At 41.9% G+C, this 15,910-nt stretch overlaps 1 protein-coding gene across 17 annotated transcripts in view; it reads right to left on the bottom strand.

The window, feature by feature from the left end:
* Nucleotides 1-15,910, bottom strand: part of lcorl (ligand dependent nuclear receptor corepressor-like) — a 190,220-nt gene that overhangs the window by 81,263 nt on the left and 93,047 nt on the right. For 12 of the 17 annotated variants that reach the window (XR_005460010.1, XR_005460009.1, XM_038791522.1 and 9 more), the window contains one exon: nt 10,322-10,418. Coding sequence is in view for 14 of the 17 variants with exons in the window: in XM_038791522.1 (XP_038647450.1) it covers nt 10,322-10,418 (97 nt within the window). In the remaining 3 variants the exon portion in view is untranslated. Of the gene's footprint in view, nt 1-3,992; nt 4,029-10,321; nt 10,419-15,910 lie in introns of all 17 variants that reach the window. The other 5 variants (XR_005460011.1, XM_038791530.1, XM_038791531.1 and 2 more) reach the window with 2 other exon arrangements.

The raw sequence follows: 15,910 nt of genomic DNA, 5'->3' as shown, positions 1-15,910 counted from the left end.
ATATTGGCCAGGCCAATATTTTCTAGGGAGAATTCCCTGCTCTTCTTCGAATAAGACAACGGCCCTGGGAATATACTTCCTGGCATGGCTCCCAATTCCATTCTCCCAGTTTCTCAATTGCAACTGTTCAGTTGTTATCATCTTCCACATCAATGCTTCTGAAATGGCTGTCTTTCTCCTCAATTGAGAATTCCCCTTGCCATGGTTGGCAGGGCTATTGTCCAGGTCCATTTTATTTTCTGTACCTCCCTCCCCGAATCAATAACGTAAAAGGTTATGGGGATAGTGGGTGTAAAGACATTGAAGCGTCAATCAGCCATGATCGTATTGCATGACTTAACTGGCTCAACAGGCTGAATAGCCTAGTCCTGTTGCTATGTTCCCAAGATGGGCTACCTTCCACCCACCAACCTTCACATTCAAGTGTCATCTTCGAGGAACAGTCGAGAAATTATCCCCCTATGCTGACTAATTTTATCCCTCAAACAACATCCTAAAAATTGATCATCTGGTCTTTAGCACGTTACTGTTTGTAGACGTTCGCTGTGCGCAAATTGGCTGCCGTGTTTCCTACGATACAACAAATTACTATGCTTCAAAAGTACGGTTGTAAAGGGCTTTGGGATGTCCTTTATTGTGAAAAGCACAATATAAATACATATATTATTTTCCTCCCTCTCCAACATCCTGGGAACTAAAAATACCTTCTGGGCGAAAGATTATTTATTTCTAGCTTCTTCTAACTTAGTGCTCACTGCTCATGATGCAGGCTCCTCTATACTGGGGATACCAAAAGCAGATTGAGTGAACACTTTGCTGAACATCTGTGTCGAGCCTGCAGACGTAAGCTTAAGCTACTGGTTACACGCACTTTAATTCTCCACACATCGCCCGTCAGATCTCTCGGTCCTTGAAGCCCAACACGAGCTTGAGGAACAACAAATTTTTCCACTAGGTGCTTTATAGTCATCCAAATTTAACACAGAGTTTAATGACATTTGGTCTTAACCACCACTCACATTTTCTCTCCGAAACAATTCACCGGTAATGGAGGGAGGTTGCACCAGAGCCATGTACACTGTTGATCCCATCAGAATACAGTAGATGGAGTGGTCCGAACGCGAGGTCTATCTGCCTTTCTCCCTCCATATTAACTGACGCAACCTCCTCTATTTTGTCAATTTCCCCATTTGCCATCATGTTTTAAACATTCAAATCTTCTTGGACCCAATCCTCATTACTTGTCTCATTAGCACCTATTTTGCCTTGCACCGTTAGCTCTTTTTCTCTTTTAACCACTCCAGCTCTCCACCCTATCACAAACTATTCATTTTTGTGTTTTGTCTGCACTTCTCCCATTTTTCTCTGGCTCCGGACTTGCTTAAAAATGACTCATCTGGAAAATCTTCCAATTCTGATGAAAAGTCACCAACCAGAAACATTAGCTGTTTCACATTCTACAGATACTGCCTGACCTGCTAAATGTTTTCAATACTTGCGGTTTTATTTCCTACATAAACACATTACTGGTCTATCAGTAATATACTTACACTTCTGCAGAAAACCTTCCTGACAGTAAATATACAATTCTATTTCTCACACTAGCCATTTTTAACCCCAAGCAGGATTGACAGACAACTTTTTAAAAAACCAATTATGTGCTAAAGAGGAGCAACCCTTGAACAGGTTAGGTGCATTGATTTTCTTCAATCTGTGCTCCATTTGAGTGCAGCCTGGTGGAGCTTGGGGTTGACAAATGTACCCTGTACAGCTGAACTACGAGCAGGTCAATATCCAACAGCCTACAATACCCAGGCTTGGACTGACATTCTTGTCACACCAGTGCCAGACAGTGGCCATCTCCAAATAGAGTGGATCTACACTGTCCCTTGACATTAAATGGCATTGCCATCGCTGAATTCCCCACTATCAACATCTAGGGGGTTACCATTGACCAGAAACGGAACTGGATATACAAATACTGCGGCTACCAGGGCTGGTCAAAGGATAGTAATCCTGCAGCTAGTAACTCACCTCCTGATCTCCCCCCCCCCCCCCCCCCCAAACCTGCCCCACCACCAGTCCCCTTGATTTCTCCCCCTTCCACAAACATCCAATTCCTCCACCGCCAACGAACAGCGGCAGCCGTGTGTACAAGATGCATTGCAGGAGCTCACCAAGTTCCTTCAGCATCACCTTCCAAACCTCCAACCGCCCATCTAGAAGGAAAAGAGTAGCAGATACCTGGGAACACCACTTTACATTTCCCCTCCAAGTCATTCACTGCCCTGACTTGGAAATATAATCGGCATCTCTTCATAATCGCTGGGTCAGAATCCTGGAAGTCCCTCTCTAAAAGCACTGTGGGCATACCTACACTTCAGGGACTGGAGTGGTTCAAAAAGGCAGCTCACCATCACCTTCTGAAGGGTAACTAGTGATGGGTAATAAATGCTGACCTCCACAGCGACACCCACACCCTGTAGATGAATAAAAATCACAGAACCTTAAGAGTGCAGGATGCCAATTGGTCCATGGAGTTTGTACGGGCTCTCAAAGAGCATTCTACCCAATCCCACTCCCCTGCCTTAACCTTGAACATTCTCCATTTGCAGATAGCAATTTAACTCCCTTTTGAATACCTCGATTGCACCTGCCTTCACCACCCTTTTCAGGAAATTAATTCCAGACACTAACCATCCTGGGAGGAACGATGGCACAGTGGTTAGCACTGCTGCCTTGCCGTGCTGAGGATACTGGTTCAATCCGGGCCCCGGGTTACTGTGTGGAGTTTGCACATTCTCCCCATGTCTGCGTGGATTTCATCCTCACAACCCAAATATGTGCAGGGTAGGTGGATTAGCCACACTAAATTGCCCCTTAAATGGAAAAAAAGAATTGGGTACTCTAAATATATTTTTTTAAAGACTTTAACCACCCTTTTGATGGAAAAGACTTTCCTCATCACTTGAAATTTGTGTCCTCTAGTTCTTGATGTATTCAAGTGGCAACAGTTTCACACTATTTACTATGTCCATACCTCTCAGCATCTTGAATGCCTCGACCCAGTCCCCTCTCAGCCTTTTTTTCTCCAAGGAAAACAATCCCAATCTCTCCTCATAGGTACAGTTCTTCATCCCGGAAATCATTATTGTGAATCTCCTCTGTATTCTCTCAATGCCTTCACACTGTACATGTATGCTGGCCAGAACTGGATGCAGCACTCCAGATGAGGCCTAACAAATGGCTTGTTCAACATGATCCCCTTACTCTTGTACTTAATGCCCTATTAACAAAGTTCAAGATACTAGATTTTTTATGAACTGCTTTCTCAACATGCCCTGCCATCGTCAATGACTTATGGATTTACACACTGAAGGTCTCTCTACAGATCTTCGCCACAAAAATCCCTCCAACCATTTACACTATTGTTTCCTGTCACTTAGCCAATGTATTTCTCAAGCGCCCACTTTCCCTTTTATTCCATGAGCTAGAAATTTGCACACAAATCTATTGTCGCACCCTATCAAATTATTTTTGACAATCTATAAACACCACATCAACAGCATTAACCTCCTCAACCTTCTCCGTTACCTCCTCAAAAAACTCCATCTAGTAGTTAAACATGATTTTCCCAACAAAGCCATGTTGCCTTTCCTTAATTATCTTGCACTTGTCTAAGGGACTACCTATTTTATCCTAAACTATAATTTCCATAGGTTTCCCTACCACTAAAGTCAAACTGACTTGATCTGTAGTTGCCAGCTTTACCTTCGCACCCCTTTTTGAACAAGGGTGTAACATTGACAATTCTCCAGTCCTCTGGTGTCACCTGTGTCCAGGGAAAACTGAACAATTATCACAAGTGCTTCTGCACTTCCCTCAGTACCCTTGGTTGCATCTCATCCAGTCCTGGTACCTTATCTACTTTGAGTAATGGTTTCTAACACCGCCTCCTTCTCAATTGTAAGTTCTTCGGGCGGATCACTTACCTCCTCCCTCACCTCGGCCTGGGTAGCATCTTCTTCCTTTGTAAAGATAGATGTAAAGTACTCGTTTAATACCACTGCTATATCTCCTGCTTCCACGTGCAAGTCCACTTTTTAAAAAATCCCTAATTGGCTCTATTTTTTCTTTTACCCCCCCCCCCCCTTTTATATGCTTATAGAAGACCTTGGGATTCCCTTTAATATTAGCTGCTTTCTCCTTCCCTTTCTTATTAATTTTTTCATCTTCACTTTGGTTCCTTTATATTCAGCCTGATTCACCACTGCATTTTCTACCTGGCATTTGTTGTACGCTCATTTCTTCCTTTTCATTTCACCTCTATCTTGCCTTGCAAGGTGCTCTGCATTTATTTGTCCCATCTTTCCCCTTCAAGGGAATATACCATGACATTGCCTGCAATGCTTTGTCTTTGAAGATGGGCATTGTTCAGCCACCGTCTTTTCTGCCAACATTTGATTCCAACTCACTCGACTCAGATACATTCTCAACCCATCCAAGTTGGTTTTCCCCCAATTAATTATGACTGCTCTGGAGTGTTCCTCATCCTTTTCCATGGCCAACCTAAATCTTATGATACTGTTCCTAAAATGCTCTTCCAGTAATATTTGACCTACTTGAGCCAACTTTTCCCCAGAACCAGGTCCAACAGTGCTTTCCCTCTCATTGGACCGTAAACATACAACTGCAGAAAATTTGCTTAAACACATTCCAGGAACTCACGCCCCTCTTGACCCTTGGAACTATTCCTACCAAAGTCCATATTTAGATAATTGAAATCCCCCATTATAGCTACTCTATAATCTTTGCACCTCAGTAATGTTTTTCAAATTTGTTTCTCTATGTCCCTTCCGCTAAACGGTGATCCATATACTACACTGATCAGTGCAATTCCAATTTTATCAAACTCTCCCAAGCACTCGATTTACCTTGATGCTGTTCTCCGATATATCCTCATCAGTTAATACTTCGGTACTTCCCACTGCCAGTTTAGAGTTCCCCTCAGGTTCCTATCCCTGTGTCAATCTAGTTTGAACTCTCCCCAAAAGCATGAGCAAACCTCCCAGGAGAACATTAGTCACTGTCCTGTTAAAGTGTAACCAGTCCTTGTATAGATCTCCCCTATGCCAGAACAGATCCCAGTGCCTCAGAAGTCTCAAGCCCGGCTCCATTTCTCCAGCCACGTGTTGAACTGCTCAATCTTCCGATTCTTATGTTCACTAGCTCGTGACACTGGGAGCAATGCTGAGATTACTGAATTTTTAGTCCTGCTTTATAATTCCCTTCGTAACTCATTAAAATCTGCTTTCAGGGTCTCTTCCCTTTTCCTACCCATGTCATTGGTCCCATTGTGGACCACAACCTCTGCCGGCTGTTTACCTTCTCCCAAAAGAATGTCCTGCAGCTGCTCTGTGACATCTTTGACCCTGGCATGAGAAGGGCAACATACCATCCTGGAGCAGCTGAAACTACTAAAATTCATTTTATAAATGAATCTGGCAGTCAAAAGAAAGCAATAGAGACAACTTGTCTTATAAATGTCAGTGGTTCAAGGCGGCAGTTCACCACTTCTTACTCAAAAGCAAGGATGGATGGGCAACAAATGATGGCTTTGCTCATGATGCACACATCCCAGATATGAATTTTTTAAAAGTCTCAGCTGGATTTAAACTCATAAGACAATCGAGAGGACATGTGCTAATGAACGGCGAGATTCTCTGGCCACTGAACGGTGTGTTTCTCAGCGGCCTGCCGTTGGCAGGATCTTCAGGTACTGTCATTGTCAATAGGATTTCCCATTGAATCCACCCCATGCTGCCAGAAACCCAGCAGCAGGGATGCACCGTCAGCATGGATGGAAGATCCCTCTGGTGGAAACAGCTAGAAGGTCTCGCCCTCAATGTGATACCCCATTTTTATTTTTAAATTTAAAATTTAAGTATGCGCAAATATAACAGAGATTGCAGCATCATTTCAGCTTTTCAACAAATATATATCAAATGTGGACATGAAGAAAGAACCAACTCACATTAACATTCTTGGCCACAGATGATCCGATTGCACTTCACAGCTAATTCATTGTTTTTAAGTATAGGCATAGGAACAAAAGGACGATGTTCAGCCCTGCGGGCTTGTTCCATCATTCAATGAGGTAGTAGTTAAGCTGTAACTTAACTCCATGTACTCATTTTTGTCCCATAAGATTTTTGTTAATCCAGATTTAAAATTACTTGATCCAAATTAACTGCTGTTTTCGTTTGGGGAAGAGAGTTTCAAACTGCTACCATCTTTTATGTATAGAAGCGTTTCCTGAAAGATCTGACGCTAAATTTAGAGCTGACCCGGTTAGTCAGTAAAGCTCAAACGACGCTGCTTCATTTACTGGTTAGATTAAATATACGTCAATCCATTGGCTAAATCCCTTTCACTTAATGAGTCGGAATAATTAGATCACAGCCTCCTTTCCTTACATAGATTCATAGAATTTACAGTGCAGAAGGAGGCCATTCAGCCCATCGGGTCTGCACCATCCCTTGGAATGAGCACCCTACTTAAGCCCATGCCTCTACCCCATCTAACTTTTTTTTGGACAGTAAGGGGCAATTTAGCATGGCCAATCCACCTAACCTGCACATCCTTGGACTGTGGGAGGAAACTGGGGCATCTGGGGGAAACCCACGCAGACACGGGGAGAAAGTGAAAACTCCTCCAGTCACCCGAGGCCAGAATTGAACCCAGGACCCTGGAGCTGTGAGGCATCAGTGTTAACCACTGTGTTATCGTGCCGCCATTTGGCTTTGGTCAACTACAAGATACGTAATTCTGCACCACCTCTAATCCTAGACTCCCCCAACAGGCAGAAACAATTACGCTCTCTCTATCTACCCCATTTGTGCTCCTTAATATCTTGAAGACTTGGATGAAATCACTCCATAATCTTATAAAACTCAGGGAATACAATTCTAGTTTCTGTAATCTCACCTCATAATTTAATCCTAAAAATCCAGATACCTTTTTGATTAAATCTGTTTCTGTATTCTCAATATACCCTTCCTCTGGTGTGGTGCCCAGACTTCCCACAGTACCCAGGTCTGATCAAACCAAAGGTTTTATGGCTTAGATCCATAATTATACGCTCCTCTCTTGTATTTTCGTCCTCTAGATATCAAAGTGAGCATTCATGATGATTTTCTGTGCTTGTTCATGACACTTCAATGATCTATGTACCTTCACCCCACAAATCTCTTTAGACTTCCATATTTTCATCGTTTGCAGAGTACCCTTTTCTATCTATTTATTAGGTACAAAGTGCATGATCTCAAATTTGCCTGAACGAAATCCATTCACAACAGTTTTGGCAATTCATTTAAATTACCACAATGTTGTAATTTTATGCTTCCCTCACATTATGTAGATTGCAGACAATGGAGGAGCCGATTTGCAAACAGCAAAGCCCTGTAAATAACAATGAGACTTATGGCTAATCAATACATTTTTGAGTGGTGGCGGAGGAATAAATGATGGCTAAAATGCCAAAAGAACACCAATCCTCAATGTGCTTTTCTTTGAATATTAGCATATTTTTCCCACCTGAACAGACAGATTGGCCTTGACTTAATGTCTCACCCGAAAGATAAGGTGAAGTATCAAAAATAAAGTATTTCTTGGATTCCGAGAAAATTTCCAGGGAAACAAATTATATATAAATTACCTTGTTCAATAATATACCTCCCGAAGATATACCCAGAGAAGCAGTGGCACTTGCTTGCTTTGAATGCGGGATTTTAAGTTTGAAAGTTGAGCGACATGAAAAGACAGATGGGAGCATGCTACAGGTGGTGTGTGTGTGTGCGTGCGTGCGTGTATGTATGTTGGGGGGGGGGGGGGGGGGGGGGGGAGCACGTGGGAATAAACTCAAAACAGTACTTTCCAATTCTGGATGTCTAGCAAATGTTGAATATTCCAATGGTTTTGAAGGCTACGGAGTAGTCTTTTAGTATCATTTCATTACCTCCTACTTATGGAAATTTGCACAATTCCTTATAAAACCTTCTCCATCAAAATCCCCAGATTGCCCCAAGAAACCACCTCTTTAAAATTTACACATCAAAATATCTAAATGGAAGGATGAACCTCCTCAAATTCTAAAATCATAAATTTGTTTGAGAACTTCCACCTTCTTAATATGGGAAATGAGTACCAGTGATTCCATTAATATACGAACATACTTGCCACCTCGCCTTGACTAAAATGTGTTTCTCCATCATCTTAAGCCTGATTTTCTGATCTTTCAACTATCCTGTATGGTTGTGCAGGCTGGCCAATATTCCCCTCTCTCTTTTGAAGAAAGGTCATCAACCTGAAATGTTAACTGCTTCTCTCTCTCCACAAATGCTTCCAAGCCTGCGGAATATTTTCAGCATTTCCCGCTTTTATTTCTCCCTCCAGTCACCAGCCTCTCTCTCCCACCTCTGCAATCTAGAAATGTTGCTCTGATCTGTAAAAGCCTTGCCTAATGTATTTGTAAGACTTTCAAGTTCTGCCTCTCAAGTTGCCCATTCACATGACTTTATGACCTGCAGTGGCGTATAAATAGGGTGATTATACACAGAGTATATGCAAATACCTCCACCATCATGAAACAGAGATATTACCTTTATAGGCAAGTGCGAGAGACAGATAATGGAAATGGTCAGGACAAATAATTCAAGGAACAAAGATGAAGTCAAATAATTAGTAAAACAAATCAAAAAGAACAAAATCAAAATCTTTCAAGCTGTAAAAGAAATAAAAACTAAAAAGGAAAGCAACACAAACTTTTAATATAGCAGGCAACAGTGCCTTCTATAACACGATACCTCTTGGGGATAGCCCTATTTAACATACAATACTATATCATGCAAGATTTTTAAAAAATTGTCATATGCATACTGTACCAAATTAACTAAAGAACTCCGCTTTGAAATTTGACACTTCTGGCACTATAAAAAATAGCTAACGGATAATGCACCAGTACGATAATACTAAAATATTTTTTTGCTAGTACGAAAGACCCATCAACAGGCTTTGCCATGCATTTCTTTTTTCACAAGTGAAACCACCTCTGTAGTGGACTACCAGTTATGCAATGGTTTATTATAGGAGTGTCTTTGAGCATGGCATACAATCCTGGCCAGTAAAAGATAACTACAGTTATAAATTATTTTTTAAAATATTCATTGCAGTTATTTTGCACTACTTTAGGCAGAATTCCCATAACGAAACATGGTCAACGGTTCAATACCATTTAAGTCTACTTGTCAGTCAGAAATTTTTTTTAAATCTCATCACAGAATGCAATTTTTTTTTTAAATTAAGTTATCACTAGTAATAATTAATGGGAATGATTCAACTTTTTAGCAAAGCCAAGCAGATGTACCTCCTGGAGTATCTTTTAGAGAATGGAATGGTTCAAATATTATAAGTTTAGCAGTGAGGCTGAAACATCGGCAGAATTAAGAAAACTGTGTTTATAGAAGTGCATATTTTAAACCTTATTTGATTAATCTACATTCAAATCCAAATGAAAATATCACATACGCAAACTGTAAGTCAGACATTTGACTAGAATTGGCAGTCCCACACCTAGCTAGTTGGATGAAACTTTCAACTGTTCCATTGAATTTCTTACTGACAAGTACACTCATAAATGCTACTTTAAAAATCAAAGTTTTCAGAATTGTTGCATTACTTTTGCAATGCTGTTTTAAAATCATAAATGTAGAAAAAAACTTTCTAAATCCTGCGGACAAATCGGATATGGTATAGATAAATGTAGTCAGACATAATCAACCGATCATGTGGCAAATAACCAACTGTTTCATTAGGAGGATATTTTTCTATCACTATATTGGAAGTCCCAAGAAATTTTATGTAAACTGTCTAACACACTGACCCAGATAGAATACACTTCCAGCTTTTCATTTCCGGTCTTATTAAATCTAATTTCAAGAGCAAATTAAGAACGTCAATACAATCCACAGCCACTGGGTTATGTAAATAAATTAATTTTCAGCATGGATTGTTTATCAACTTAATGTTTTAAACTTTAACTGGCTTTATGAGATGTTTGGAAATTATGACTAACTGCCTTTCAAAATAAAAACCGTAAACTAAAAAGAAAATCACAACAGTAACGTTCTTGGGAAATAGCATGATGAGTCTAAATAAAGCAGTGCAGCTGTTGTAAAATGTTCACTTTTAAGACTTAAAAATACACCAAATTAAATATTTTTTAACGCAAGTCTTTTGGATCTAATTCTTCAATAATACTCACCCTGATAATTTGATAGTGGTTGATGCAGGACTAGATCCAGTTGATATTGTGGAATTTATACTATTCTTCTTTGTAGACAGATCAAGCACGCCATCTGCTGACAGACAAAGTTTGGTTCAATTTTTCCTTAATAAAAGTCTTGGGCAATTGACCTTCAGTGATGATAATAGTAACATTTTGCTTTTCACCAAATAACCCAAGAGACATCACCTTTTGGTCAGAACTTTCTATAAAATGCCAGTTATAAACCGGAAATGTTATAAACCCTCTTTTCTTTCAATGATGCTGAATAGCCCATATATTTTCAGAATTTGTGTTTCTATTTGAAAATTCTAGACTTTGCAGCTTTTGTTTTATTTCATTATAACTATTTTAGCTAATTTTTAACCTCTAAACTCACCAGGTGGGAATCCAAAATACCATCAGCAACCCAAGAATTTCACACATTATTCGGCCTGGTTAAAAAAAAAGAAGAGCTGAACATTTGTCTTTAACCCTTCATCTCAAAGAAAAATAGATTTGCTCCTTCCCCAGTGACCTCACGCTAAAACCGAAAGGCATGGGGAACCAATAACTTGTTGCTGCAAAAATATCTAATAGGCTAATATCAATCTTAACATGCAGAATGGGAAGACAATTCAAGTCAAGAACTTCTGACCAAAGTCAACCTTCCATTCACATACAGTAGAACCTGTCAGTAGGTTTGATTCCCAAAATAACAGATAATGGAGCATAATCAAAACAGAACATTTATGGCACAGGAGGCAGCGATTCAACTCACCTTGTCTGTGCCAGCTGAAAGAAAGAGTTATCCAGCCCAATTCCACTTTCCAGCCCTTGGCCTTATAGGTTACTCACTTCAAATGTGTATTCAACTGTTTTCAATGTGATGAATAGAAAAAACTAAACAAGCAAGAATCCATGGATGAATAAAGATATATGGGAATAATTGAAGGTTAGGAAAGAGGGATACATTAAGTACATGGACAGCAGAGGGATGCATGATAAGAGAGAAAAGAGATTTGGGGAAAAGTCAAAGAAGAAACAATTAGAAAGGCAAAGAGGAACTATGATATTAAATCATCAAGGAATATAAAACAAAATATTTTATGAATACATTCGTAAAAAAAGGAAAGGCTATGCTGGAAATCGGGCTATTAAGAGAAATACAGGATAATACCACAGGTAATATAAAGAGGGCAGAAATATTTTAAAATATTTTGCTTCTGTGTTTACCAGGGAGATAAAACAGGGGAAGATATGATACTGAATGATAGGATGAGCAATGAAATTCTGAAAAGGTTTTGATAGCGTGCATACCGAGCAGTTTCTCTAGCAGGAAAGAGCATAACTAAAGCCAATCAAAGAAGATAGTCACCAAGAAATCCAATAAGTATTTACCTGAAGAATGGTAATAATGTGAAACTTGACCACAAGAGAATAGTTGAAATCAATAGTACAGCTGCATTTAAAGGAAAGCTAGACAAGCACACGAGAGATAGTTAAAGTGGTAGATTTAGATAGATGTAAGAGGCTCAAGTGGAGTTTAAACATGAGCATGGACTGGTTGAAGGCAGAGGAGCATTTTTTTTTTTCTTTGGGTGTGAGCCCTGGCGACCTCACCAGCAGTTAGATTTTAGCTAGTGAATGGGAGTGGGGTATGGGGGCAGAGCTGGAGCCTATTGGACCTGTCGGGTAGGATTGGTGACCATCTTAGGTGGGCCTTGCTCTGGGAATTTGGAGTAAGGAGGGGACAATTCCTCACAGTGGAAATGGCTGATTTTTTTTTCCGGGGGTGTGGGGGAGGGAGAAGACACCCTCAATCAGACTCATTTGGAACGTTAGAGGTCTGGTGAAAAGATAGGGGGCGGGATTCTCTGTTTCGGAGACTAAGTGTTGACGCCAGCACAGAAACTTTTACTCAGAAACAAACGGCGCCGCGCCTGAACCGATTCCACTACCAGTGTTGCATGGAACACAATCGAATCCAATGAGAAACGGTGTGGGATTCACCGGGTCCGTGATTGACACTTGGGACGCTGACAAGCAGCAGCCGCATATACACGTTACACTCCCCACATGTACTTATCCCAGCCAACAAGATGGAGCGAACCCATACAACTAATGGGTCGGTTGGGGCCAGAGGGCACCCTGGGGGGGGGGGGGAAGAGACCCATACGACCTGTGGCACTAAGTTCAAAGTGGGCTGTTAGCGGTGTGCCCAGCTGCATGGCTGCCTTGTCAGCTGCGGCAATGTGTTACATGCACGTCCACTCGCCCCACAGCCCATTTCCTGGCCATCCTCCACTACTCCCCTGTCCCTGGCAGAAGCCCACTGGTCAGCGGCACAACTGTCAGCAAACCACGGCGACGTCGGACCGCTTCCGTACATCCTCTCTCTCACTCAGCAGCTGCCATGCGAGTTTCACTATTTCTAAAAGCACAAGTGAACCACGCCGTCAGGAAGTCGGTCCAGCCGAGACGGAGAATCGGCGCATGCCACAATTCCGGCGTCGGAACCGATTCTCCGCCCAATCGCCTTTCGCGTCGGCTAACGGAGAATCTCGCCCAGAGAGTTTTCTCTCAGCAGAAGAATTTAACGGCTGATGTGGCCTTTGCAGGAGAGCAACCTGCGAGTAAGGGATCAGACTAGGCTCCGAAAGGGCTGGGTGAGCCAGTTGTTCCACTCAACTCCCAGGAGGGGTTCTGGGGCAATTTTGTGATTTCAAAGAAACCTGGGGTGATGAAAGGACTCATCTACAGTCATCTCAAATCATGCTCCACATTTAGTGCATTTGGTATTAGAGATAGGTGCAGCTCAGCACCCAGCATGGAGGCTGGATAAGCGGTTGTTTGCAGACATGGGATTCTGTGGACGGATAGATGACAACGTAGGGTTTAATGGGAACGGGCCGGCCTCACCCTCCATTCTATGGGAGGCCCTGAAAGCAGTGATTAGAGGGGAGATCATATCACACAAAATGTATATGGATAGGGAGGCTAGAGAGGAGCGCCAAATGTTGGTGAATGACACTTTGGAAGTGGAATGCAGATACTTGAATGACCCAACCCCAGAGCTCCTGGCAAGCAGGAAAAAGCTGCAGATGCAGCTTGACCTGTTACGCCCAGACAAGGCGGGGTGCCAGTTGCGAGACTCGAGGGGGGGTTGCTTAGGAATATGGGGAGGAGGTCAATCATCTTTTGGCTTGCAATTATTGGTAGGGATGTTTGAAGACTCTAACATGGGGCTTCCTTCCTGCGACGGTGCAGGCATCGATTTCCTTCCTATTGGAAAAGAAAAAGGACCATGTTGAATGCAGGTCATACAGTCCTATTTGGTTACTTAACGTGGACACCAAAATATCGGCCAAGGTGCTGCCGCTGAGGTTGGAACCCCAACTTCCTCAGGTGATTGGGTAAGATCAGACAGGATCTGTCAAGGGTTAGCAAATGTTGCCTAATGTGTGGCTTTTGCTAAATGTGGTTCTTTCTCCACTTGACAGGCCTGATCCAGAGATAATCGTCTCGTTAGATGCCAAAAAGGCATTTGATAAGGTAGAATGGAGGTACCCTTTTGCTGTTTGAGAGATTCAGGGTGGGACCCAAGTTTGTGTCTCGGGTACACCTGCTGTATAAAGCTCCCTTGGTTAGAGTCCGCACCAATACCACGAACTCGGGTAATTTTATTTAAATAGGGGAACAAAATAGGGGTGCCCTATGTCTCCCCTCTTGTTTGCATTGACGATCGTTCAGGAAGTCCGGCTAACCACATGCACATGTTCTGGTTTTGTCCCAAGCTTATGAGTCTCCTTCTTCAACACTATATCGGTGATTCTGAAGATTGAGCTGGAACCCTGCTCCAAAAATCCTGGCCATATTTAGGGTGCCTGACACCCTGGAGCTGTAGACGGGTGCGAGGGCAGATTTCCTGGCCTTTGCCTCGCTGATTGCCCAGAAGCAAGTGCTGATGGGGTGGAGGTCTCCAGTGCCTTGATCTGGCTGGGAGACCTGATGGAGTTCCAATACCTCGGGAAAGTCAAGTACACCATGAGGAGTAATCGTGGAGTTCTATCGGAGATGGCAGCCATTTATTGTTTATTTCAAGGAATTGGTCACCGTTAGTTGTTGGGGGAGGGGAGTGTTTTATGTTTCTGTTTTTTATATGCAAATGTGTTCCATTTTTTGTTATTTTGTATTTTATGAAGTGAAAAAATGTTAATAAAATATATTTTTTTTAAGATCAAGAAGCTTAAGAAAAATAGAAAACTATTTTTGGTTACGAACAGTAAATAAATAAGAAATAAAAACAGAAACACTGGAAGTACTCGGGTCATGCAGCAGGGTTGGGAAGACACATTTCTGATAGGGTGGAGGGAGGAGAAATTAAATGACCAAAGGTTTCATGTTGCATGACCAAAGGGAGTGGTAATGGGAAAAGGAAGGAAACAACATTAATGTCTTGCACGTTTCACAACCAATGAAGTTCTTTTTGAAGTATAATTACTGCGTTGTAATGTAGGAAACTGGATGCGTCTTAGAGGAGGTGCGAATAGGAGGATAGCTGCTGTCTGAACATGAAATAAGGAAAGAGAGTAGGTTGAAGTTGGAAACATGGGGGTAGAGGTTGGGATCTAAAATTCTTGAACTGAATGTTGAGACCAAAGATTCTGAAAGTGCCAAGTTGGATGAGGTGCTGTTCTAAGCTTCATTGGAACACCGTAGCAGGTTAAGGACAGAAAGATCAGAATGATAGCGAGGTGGGGAATTAAAATGACAGGCGACTGGGAGATCAGGTCATGCTTGCAGACTGAACGGAAGTATTCTGCAAAGCCATCACCCAGTCTGTATTTGATCTCCCCAATGTAGAGAAGCCGACATCGTCAGCAGCAAGTACAGTATAGTAAACTGACAGTACAAGTAAGTCTCTGTTCTCTGGGACGTTGGATTGTTGGGGCGAGGAGGTAAAAGGGCAAATCTTTCATCAACAATGCTTGCACAGAAAGGTGCTATAAGAAAGGGATACGGGTGTTGGGAGCAATCAAGGAGTAGATTGGGGGTTGCAAGAACTGTCCCTTTGGAGTGCTGAAAGGGATGGGGTAGATGCATTTAATGATGACATCATGTTGGAGTTGGTGGAATACAACAATGAATATATTCCCAAATCAATTCTACCTGTGCCCAGCAGTGTTGCCACCTTGCAAAGCAGTGTCTAAAGTCACTATTTCCCTGCTCTGCCATTCTGCAAAATCCTGATTTATCATCTACCTCAAAGTAATCAAAATAAACTGCAACCATGAAGATTCAAGTGTTTCTTTCCCCCAGCAGGTCACTGATAATTCCTTAACCCCAACAAGATTTCTAATGCTGCCCCAGAAGTACCAACATCACTGGAACCTTAGCTGTTGCTCTAGAAAACCAACACATAACTATTACAACCGGTTCGTCTTACGAACACATTTCTTCTACCTTCCTCCATGTCAATATATGAAAGCCTAGATAAATCAGAGGCTATCCACTGGCAGGGATGCAATGAAGGGAGCATCAACTGATTTTCATAACTTTAATATACGAGTGGGCCAGTTCACATTT

Source organism: Scyliorhinus canicula, chromosome 3 (genome assembly GCF_902713615.1).
Source record: "Scyliorhinus canicula chromosome 3, sScyCan1.1, whole genome shotgun sequence".
Lineage (NCBI taxonomy): Eukaryota > Metazoa > Chordata > Chondrichthyes > Carcharhiniformes > Scyliorhinidae > Scyliorhinus > Scyliorhinus canicula.
Note: the sequence above shows the minus strand (reverse complement) of the source record. Positions and strands in the feature narration are given on the sequence as shown.